We start from the raw sequence: 10,097 nt of genomic DNA, 5'->3' as shown, positions 1-10,097 counted from the left end.
CACTTGACTCTCAGCCTCGAAACAACAGCACCAAGTACTCCTCTCATTTAGTGTTTCCTATCAGACATGACCCATAAGCCATAAAACCACTTTTAAAGTTTATTTAAAGATTAGTAAACCAGGGCTATGGTAAACGGGGAGGGTTATGGTAAGCCAGGGCTATGGTAAACCGGGAAGGGCCATGGTAAACCAGAGAGGGCCATGGTAAACCAGGGAGGGCTATGGTAAACCAGGGAGGGCTATGGTAAACTGGGGAGGGCTATGGTAAACCAGGGAGGGCTATGGTAAACCAGGACTATGGTAAACCCGGGAGGGCTATGTGGGTTCATGGCACTCAGGATGCAGAGGCCAGTGGATCTCTGAGTTTGAGGCCAGCCTGGTTTACAGAGAGGGTTCAAGGACAACTGGGGCTACACCCTATCTCAGAAAAACAAAAATAAAAAAATTAAAATTTATGATTAGCTATTTCTAGCATATATTTGCTGAGCTGGGCAACCATCAAACTTGAAAATGTTCATTACTTACCACAGAAGAGGACTCATTACTTTCCGTTCTTCTCTGGCCTCTGGTAACTCCCACTGTTTTCTGACTCTAGATTTGCCTATTCCAGACATTTCGTTTAGAGTCATACAGTGTCTTGTGTCTAACTCAGAAAAATGCTGAATCTCGTACTCAGTTATGGTTGAGGAATCCTGCACTGTATGAATACACCACATTATGTCCAGACATCTGCTGCTGTCATTTCGGACTGTTTCTGCTTTTGCACCATTATGTAATAATTATCAACACTCACAAGTTTTTGTGTGGACACATCTTTCCAGGCTGCGGGTGGGCACCTAGAAGTGGGTCGGTGAGCTGGTAGCTGTATGCTGTTAACTCTGGGAGACAGCTGATAACTTCCAGAGATGTAGTCTCGGATTTCTGTCCGTGGATGTGACTTTCTGTGCACGTCCTCACCAGCAATTGGTGTTTACTCTGATTTTCCATTACTGCAACGTTAGATGAAATGAGGGTTTTCCTTATGCGACTTAGTGTAAACTGAGGGCTACGGATACCAAGTATACCCTCGTGTACTTAACGTCCCCGTGTGTATTCTTTTCTTCTTTTTTTTTTTTTTTTTTTTTGAGGTTTTTTCGGTGTGGTTTGGAACCCGTCCTGGATTTCACTCTAGACCAGGCTGACCTCAAATTCACAAAGATCTGCCTGTCTCTGCTTCCTAAGTGCTGGGATTAAAGGCATGTGTCACCACTGCCCAGCCAAATACCTTATTTTAATACCAGATATTATTATTATATATTTATTATTGTATCTTCATTGTCTTATTGTTGACGTGTAAGGGTTCCTTTGCTCTGGGTCTAGAGTATTGGATCCGGCTCAGTCCTGCTGACAGCAGAAGACACTCGTTTCATACTAAGCATTAGGCTCTGAGCCCAATCTGTCTTTTCAATCTCCTGATACTACCTTGTGAAAGACAAGAATCTCGGTGTTGATGAAACCTGGTTCATATACTTAAAAACGTTCATTGCTTGTATTTTTTTTACCATATTTAACAAATTATTTATTTATTTATTTTGGTTTTTCGAGACAGGGTTTCTCTGTGGCTTTGGAGCCTGTCCTGGAACTAGCTCTGTAGACCAGGCTGGTCTCGAACTCAGAGATCCGCCTGCCTCTGCCCCCCAAGTGCTGGGATTAAAGGTGTGCGCCACCACCGCCCGGCCATATTTAACAAATTATTGCCCTTATGGTTTAATCTTGCTAAGATCTTAGCCTACTTTTAGCCTCTCATACAAAACACACAAAAAACAGTATTTATTATTGTCTTCTTGAACAAGGAAAGGGAAGTAATAGCTGACCTGGCTCTTAAGGACTGGCAAAGATTCAACATAGTCTGTTTCTGGGTGTTCAGAATGACTGAGTCTTATTGTGTTCCAGGGATTGAACCTTCGTTGATTTAGGGGCTCCTTCATGACAGACACACTACTAAGCCACCCCACCATCCAACCCTCCCCTTTACTTCTTTAAATTTTGAGGCAGTCTCACTGGGTTGCCTGGCAGGCCTTGAACTTTGAAGTCCTCTTCCCTCACCTTCCAAACAGCCCGATGACAGGCCTGCACCACAGCCTTCTAAGAGTCCTTTAGACTAAGGCAAAAGTAGGCCAACTGAGGTGAACTGCGCTGGTATTGGCTCTGCGTACTCTCGGAAGTCCAGATGTTGGCTGGGAAGTTCCTGTGAGTAAGCCGGCCTTCTACAATTTGTGTGTTCCTTTTTTTTTTTTTTTTTTTTTGGTACATAAGTAACCTCAGAGAAAGTAGAAAAGGCTAAAGGAAAACAGGGGAAAACAGAGCCCATTACGAAAACCCTCCCTGGGATGGCTGGGTTCTTCAGGCTACTAGAGTGAACCAGCAGGCCCAGAAGCTACCCAAGACAGCACGTTCTTGAGGTAAGAATGAGCTGGAGGAAGATCTGCTCTTCAGGCACTGTTGGTTAGAACTATTTGACCATGAGAGACAAGGGAACCTGGCACTTCTCCAAGCCAAGGAGTCAGCTGGGGATGTTTTTGATTTAACGCCAACTGACTACTGGTTTCCTGTTGCCGGAACTGAACCTCGAATTACACCTTAGAAAGGCAGAGCAGGTTACTGGGGTCTGCCTCAAACCTCGTGGCTTCTTCTCTCAAAGGCGAGGGACACGGGTGGGGTGGCAAACCAGGTCCCGGGAGACTGTGTCCCAGTCACAACACCATGAGCCGTATTGCAGTCAGATCCATTTCATTTTATTATGAACAAACACAACCTCAGATGAGCGGAAATACGTTCAGAGTTGGTATTAATGAGAATTATTAGATCACAAAGAACTACTGTTGCACGTGATAAAGGGAAACTCCCACCCAAGGAAGGAAATGGCGTCCTGCAGGTTTTCATAGCAGTGAGCATACATCACCTAACGCATCCACTCACTCTCGGGAGAAAACGACGGAGAGTAACAATGTCATCTGGGGCATAGGCACGTGTCAAGTCCATGGTGGACGCAGTTACTATAAAAATGTGCAGGACTTAAAATACTCTGCGGAGGATCCCCATGGGTTTTTATAAAGAGAGCATCTAGCCATGCTCAAACCTACCCACTGAGGTAGGGCAGGATTATTATCCCAGTTTCACAGACGTGATACTCAGTCACATCATTCAGTGACAGGCCCAGTGCTATGGTTTGAATTTGTCCCATAGTTCATGGGTTGGAAACTTCATCCCCAATGCAACAGCGTTGGCAGCTGGGATCGTTAAGAGCTGATTAGGTCGGGAGGGCGCTTCCCTCATTAACACTCTCATCCAAGGAGTGAACTCGTTACTGTTGGAGAGGGACCTGTTAAAACATTGAGAGTGGTAGGAGGCTCTGGCCTGCACCACCAGCGTAACATGGCCACCACTTTCTTAACTTTATCCTACTAACTATTTCAACTAAAGACGACGCTCAGGATACTAGCAAACCATGAAGAAGAGCTTTCTCTTTAAATGCTACAACCAGCGATTAATCTTAAAACAAAGAGCAAAACCTCCAACTCACAGGCATTCAAATTACTTCCACCATCCATCAGCTATGGGCACTTCATCCAAACAGCCCTAAGAAAAGTTCCCAAAACGAAGCCCCGAAAGGGAATACTGCAAATTAATGTACAGTGAGTCCTCCAGCCAGGCCAGTTGACACCTGCCACATTTTACAGGCTCACAGCACAGAGTAGAGGAGAGGTAAAGGCACCCGAGTCAGATTTTAGCGTGTCCACAAGGTGAGGACTGTCAGAAAGTCCCTCCATCAGATCTTAGTTCCTTAGTAATGTGTCACTTGATCTGAGCTTTAAAATCTTGAAAGTAGTATTCCTTAGTGAGCTGGTACACCCTTCTCCACCGACCCAAACATAATAGGGTCCCCAGCCACAGCATGGTTCAGCTCCATGGGGCAAGCCGAGGAGAAGGTTAAACGGGCACCTGCTAACCAGTGAAGCTAAAGTCACCCAAAAGGCATTTCCAAGGAATAGGGCCACAGGTCAGCAAATGCACTGTCCATCTTCCAAGAGCTCTATTTTAATGAACAGCTAAAGGATAAGGCTGCTTTCATGTGGGCACACAGAGGTCCCGAAGCGCCTCTACTCCACTCACACAGGAAGGCTGTTCCCCCACCACTGGGACTCAGTGGGATAGATAGCATTCGGTACACGACACAGCCAATCTAATAGAGCAGACCCACACTTCTGCCTCGTTGACTGAGCTACAGGGACAGTTTGCTGAAACGTCCACGGCATCTCAGATGTCCTATCTTAGCTAAAGCTTTGCAGACCATGGCTCCACGGATAAGGGATTCCAAATGAGGCACTTAAGAACGCGACCTTGGTTCTTGTGCTTCCCATTTAGCTGACAAGTCCTCCTCCAAGCACGACAGCATCATGCGAGAGGGCTGATCAGCCCAAGAAGCCTTGCTGAACATGCAGGGAGCACTGAGCACGCTCTACCCTGCCTCACATTGAGGCTAGAGTAGGAACTGTCTCTCTCCCGCCCTGTCCCTGGTGCACTGGCACAAGGGTGGCATTTGTTTGGGAATGACTCGTGAGACAAAGAGCCTCTCTGAGTCAGGATGTTTCTAGAAAGTTTGCCAAATTTTTCTTTACCATTTCCAGAGCGCCAGCAGTCTGAGGGATAGAGGTGGAGGATCTGCAAGCCACAGGAAAGGACAGCCAGCTCTACTTACTACTGATGCAGTGCCGCATCCCTGCGCAAGGAAGCAGCTGGGACTGCCCATCTACTGCCCGTAAACACACAGGACATTTCTGCCTAGAGCAAGACTAAACGTCAAAGGGGAAGAAGAAAAACACACCCACAACCAAAACCACAAAAGTGGGTAGGAAAAAGAAGCAGACATGGTAGAGCTCAGAGACAGGGCCATGTGTCCCAGGCAGAGTCCTCCATGTAGACTGGATGGTCAGAGTCAATACTGTAGGAGAAGCCTTATGACAAAGATCGAAGAGGGAATATCTAACCTGTCTCACTAGAGCACCCCAAGACTTTGAAGTCCCCTGGCAATGTGTGCCCGGAAGGTTTTCCTTTGGAAAGTTATTAGGAGCTGCCTGTGGTGTTTCCCAGCTTCTCCAGTGGCTGCCCAACATGGGAGGAACAGGCAACGTGTTCAGCAACTCTTTTCAGAGGAAAGCACGCCAAATGAGTATTTGCAGGTTCCAGGATAGACCTTAAGTCCAACTCTATAAATGCTTCCACTATTGGATGCATGAAAATGCCACAGCCACCTTAATTTATGGGAGCAACCAACGGAGAGCAGGAATTAAAAGTGGGGTGCGCAACTCACAGAATGCTCAAAACTATGAGTGACTGCCCTCATCAGTTTCCAACAGGCCTCACCCGAAGACTTCTCGCTCTGCTTGTCCTTTTAATCGCTTTATTTATTTACTTATTTTAGACAAGGTCTCACTATCTAGAGAGCCACCTGCCTCTGCCTCTCAAGTGCTGTGATTTAAGGCATGTGCCACCCACCACACCTGGCCCGAGCCTGGTCATTAAAAGAAAAGAAAAGCCTTTTTCAGTAGAGACCAGTTTCCCTACAAACGGTTGTTTATCTTTTTTTTTTTTAAATCTTTTAAATCATCAACCTAAACTACACGGAGATACTGACATGTGTTACTGTATTCTAGTGTCACCAAGTTCCATGGCTGTCACCTACTCAGAATTAGGAGAGGAGGCATGCTGTGTGAAAAGGCTCCCGTGCCTCCGCTAGGCAAGAGCTGAGCCGGATCACCAAAGATCCCCCTCTCCCACACCTCTGATGAACCACAGCCTGCATGTTGAATTTGGCCCCTTAAGATTTACCTTCCATTTCATCTGGCAAAGCCTGGGCTAAAAATAACAGGAGAAACCTCTGAAGATTTTCTTGCATCTCTAACTCAGAACACAGCTTAAGAGGTGGGGTGGAGGCACAGACCTGTACTTTTAGACCCTTGGAAAGTCAGTATGCATTGCAAGGTGAACACTGACCCATAGCAGAGCAGCTGCTGGCTTGGGAGGCAATGAAAAATGAGGTCAACGGGGACAAAGCAAAGAAAAAGACAACGGGAAAAGAAAAGAGAAGGTTAGCATCGAAAGGGAAGAGCCGTTGACTTCCAATACGTGTCCATTTTACAATACTGTACCAGAATGGGTTAACGTCATCACTTTAGCGTCTGGGGAGCAATACTCAGTAGTTAATTAACAGAACATGAAGCCTCTGCCAAGCTGGCTTTTGGAACAGAAACCGGAAGATTCCAAACTCAGCCACTCTTGCAGCTCCCATCGCCAGTTCTTTTCATCCTGGCCAAGACAGCGGCCTTAGATACTTTCTTCCGGTCGTAAGCCAAGCCCAGGAGAGCCATGCAGTCGATGAAGAAGGTCGTGAAGTTGACGTGCCAGCGGTACTCACTGGCAGAGTAGTCGTAGGGGAAGGCGTGGTGGTAGTTGTGGAAGCCCTCGCCTGGAAGAGAAGCATGGGGAGCAGTTAGGGAACTCGGTGACTGCTGCCTCCTGATCTTAGCACACCTCTTACCCAGTGGCTTAAACCTTGGAGAAGCAGACTATAAGCGAATGGATAAATGCAGTATCTTTTCCTCTGAGGAAACAGACACCCTCAAAGGCATCATGGTTCCATTTATATTATGGGATCTATACATCTTATCCAAATTACTCTGTTTCTAAGAGGATCTTAGCACTATAGAGTGTAGATAATTTATTTCAAACATGAATTAAAGACACGAGCAAGGACTGGAGAGATGGCTCAGTGGTTAAGAGCACCGCCTGCCCTTCAAAGGTCCTGAGTTCAGTTCCCAGCAACCACCTGGTGGCTCACAACCATCTGTAATGAGATCTCGTGCCCTCTTCTGGCCTGCAGGCGTACATGCAGACAGAATACCGAGAATACTGTATACATAATAAATAGATTTAAAAAATTAAAAAATAAAAGACACGAGCAAAGGTTGGCCCCTGAAAAGAGGGATGTATGTAAGTTATAAAAAGGAAAATATTTCAAATTTATTTTTAATATTTGAATGTGTATATACACACGCACACACACCATAGCGAGTATGTGGAAGTCAGAGGACAATTTGTACTTCTACTTTGTGGGTCCCAGGGATCAAACTCAGGCTGGCCAGGCTTGGCGACATGCCTTTACCTGCTGAACCATCATGCCAACATAGAAAAGATACTTTTAGTAATATCCAACATAGCCGAAGTTAATGAGCGCTATACAAAGATGAGCACCAATCTGAACAGTGTCGTTGAATGACCAATGTCTGTTATGGCTAAAGAAAAGCAGCCAAGGGTCAGCATATGGAACACTAACTCGCGGCCTCTGTCAAACTCTCTTCTTGGAAAGGATAGGAAGATGTGGGCACAGATAGCAGAGGCACAAGTTCACCCATCCTGACACCCAGGACTGGATTTATAGGCTGGATCAACTACGATCAAGTCATCTGATAGGATTCCCCAAGCAATGTTGTGGGGAGGGAAACTCGAGCATAGAACAGAAGAAAAGAGAAAAGCAAAGGACAAGCGGGAAGAGGCTGGTAGGGAGCGAGAAGGCACATGTGCTAATGGCCACCCCACGGACATCACTAACAGATGCCCCACGTTAAAGTACACTACATAGATTAAAGTGCAGCATGGCTAAATAAAAACATGACTTACATTCGCGGAAATACCCTGCTTTTCTGTTCATGATCTCCGACCCACAATGAGACTGCAGACCCGCCAGCCTCCCCTGGGGCAGGGGATCAACCTTTCCACAGAAGTTACGGCCTCTCAAAAGGTTCCCCCAGTAAAATCACCCCCCAGGGTTATAGTGGGACATATACACAAATCGGATCGTTCTGACTCCTCTGGCTCCTGGCCAAGCATCTCCAGCAACAAGCCACCAGATACGGTCACGCTGGGGACTTACCCACGGCTCCCATGGAAACCAGGATATTCTCCCGAGAGCTAATGTTCTTGTCGTAGGGGCGATAGCCATAGAGGTGGGCGGCACTGTTCACCAGCCAGGTGGCGTTGAGCACCACGGCATAGCGCAGGAAGGTGCTGACACACAGGCTGTTGAGGAAAGTTTCACCCCAGAAATACCAGGGCACCAGTGTGGGCAGGATGAAGCACATCAGCAGGAGACCGGGCTTGTAGTACCTACAATGAGACTGCATGTGAGGGCCTGTGGAGAGAGGACGCTCACACTTCCGTCAACTGTCCACTCCTGATGGGCAGGGCTGTTTCTCCCTGACACCATGACTAAAGAGCAGCAGGAATCAGACACACACACACACCCCCCAAAAAAGTGGGAGAAAATGTGAGAGCAAATGCTGTTATCTCACTGTTTAGATGGGGCAGTGTGAACGCCATAAATGACCTTCGTTATCACAGCCGCTTCCTGAGCAGCTGTTACCTTCCTCTGTGGTCCACTCTCACGACCACGGTCTCAGGTGTGTTAGGTGTAGCATGTGGTGTCATGCTGCTATTCCTGCTACCAGCATTCTGAGCTCTGCTGGGCCACCCTGAAACACTCTGGAGTGTCCCGGACCAACTGCAGGCCTCTGACCCTATAGCAACACTAGCTCTCTGCATCTCGTAGACCAGATACTACAAGGGAACATATCCCTCCCGGGTCCTTCAGTAGCCATGTCTTCACTTTCACAGCCCCACAGCAAACTCCTTTCCTCAGCTTTGACCTCTGCTCCCCTGGCTTAGGTCTCTTCCTACCATCTAACTGCCCCTCCATGAGTGGGCAACAGCCCCATGCTGCGAGAGGACCTTTAGTAACTCTGCTGGTAACTTCGCTACTCTTCAGTCTGCACGTAAGACTCCAAAAGAAGGGCACCAGCAATGCCTTGGCCGCTCTTCTTATCTCTCATACCTAGTACTTCAAGCAGAGGAACATTCCTGGAACATTCCTGAGGCTTTCGCTCACGACGCTCTGCCTACACAGTCCGCCTCTGAACCACCTGTGATGTCTCTGTGCAACTGTGGATTCCACGCCACTTCCCCTAAGCCCTTCCCGAACATCAGAGAGCAGTCTCCCTGCTCTTTGTATCTGTCTGGTATAGACATATCCTGGCCTGCATGACGATAAGGCTACTCAGCTTATCCCTCTGCCCCCTGCTAGGCTACCAACTCCGTCAAGAGAAGGTCTCAGTTACACTCAGTTCTCTGTCCTTTGTTTTAGGGTAATAAACAGTGTTTTGTTTTGCTTTGCATTTAACTGGTTCCAATTAGATAAAATTAGTTTACCTCTGTGGCCCATAGGAAATTAAAAATAAGTTTTAAAATTATCTAAATATTTAGACCCAACACGTCACAACTTTAATTTTATAATTCTTAAGAAAAAAGGCCAAGAGTAAACCCCACATTCCCAGGGTCACCCCTTTTCACTCACCTCCTCTGGAACATGACCAGCTTCTCGGCTTTTAGGTCAGACATGTCCAGTTTTCCGCCCTTCTCTTTGACAGCCGGATGTTTGCGCACGAGCAGCCAGCCCACGTGAGAGAAGAAAAAGCCACGCCGGGAATTGTGAGGGTCAGCGTGTGTTTCTGAGAACTTGTGGTGGGCGCGGTGATCTCGGGCCCATTCATACACATCATTCTGAGGAAACAGGAAAGAGAACCCCAGTATTGAGGAGAAGCCCTTTTGGGTAATGCAAGGGCCCAGAACTCCCAGTATAATACACAAAACCCTCAGGACTCTTGGCTCAAGAATATGCATGGGAAGAAAGTGAGGGGTTCTCCTCTGTTCCACTTGTGTTAGAACTAAGGACATACAGAGGCTGGCAGTGGTGGCACACGCCTTTAATTCCAGCACTTGGGAGGCAGAGGCAAGGTCAGCCTGGTCTACAGAGTTCCAGGACAGCCAGGGCTGTTAGACAGAGAACCCCTGTCTTGAAAAACCAAAAAGGAAAAAAAAAAATACATGCAGAAAAGCAACTTAAAGTCCCAGAACATAGGTACATCACGGCCTCTTGCTGAGACTGTATGGAAGGGAGGGAGGAAGGGAGGGAGGAAGGGAGGGAGGAAGGGAGGGAGGGAGGGAGG

At 47.2% G+C, this 10,097-nt stretch overlaps 2 protein-coding genes across 2 annotated transcripts in view; both read right to left on the bottom strand.

Moving 5' to 3' along the window:
• The window catches only part of LOC102001176 (acyl-CoA desaturase 4-like), a 24,836-nt gene extending 21,815 nt beyond the window's left edge, over positions 1 to 3,021 (bottom strand). Inside the window, exon 1 of the mRNA XM_005352584.1 lies at positions 2,959 to 3,021. Within this exon, the coding sequence (XP_005352641.1) occupies positions 2,959 to 3,021 (63 nt within the window). The remainder of the gene's footprint in view (positions 1 to 2,958) is intronic.
• The window catches only part of LOC101987217 (acyl-CoA desaturase 2), a 12,888-nt gene continuing 5,543 nt past the window's right edge, over positions 2,753 to 10,097 (bottom strand). The window contains exons 4-6 of the mRNA XM_005352336.3: positions 9,446 to 9,651; positions 7,970 to 8,202; positions 2,753 to 6,505 (exon numbers count right to left, since the gene is read on the bottom strand). Coding sequence (XP_005352393.1) covers positions 6,306 to 6,505; positions 7,970 to 8,202; positions 9,446 to 9,651 — 639 coding nt within the window. The 3' untranslated portion in view covers positions 2,753 to 6,305. The remainder of the gene's footprint in view (positions 6,506 to 7,969; positions 8,203 to 9,445; positions 9,652 to 10,097) is intronic.

The sequence above is a fragment of the Microtus ochrogaster genome, chromosome 8 (genome assembly GCF_000317375.1).
Source record: "Microtus ochrogaster isolate Prairie Vole_2 chromosome 8, MicOch1.0, whole genome shotgun sequence".
In the NCBI taxonomy this organism is placed as follows: Eukaryota; Metazoa; Chordata; class Mammalia; order Rodentia; family Cricetidae; genus Microtus; species Microtus ochrogaster.
Note: the sequence above shows the minus strand (reverse complement) of the source record. Positions and strands in the feature narration are given on the sequence as shown.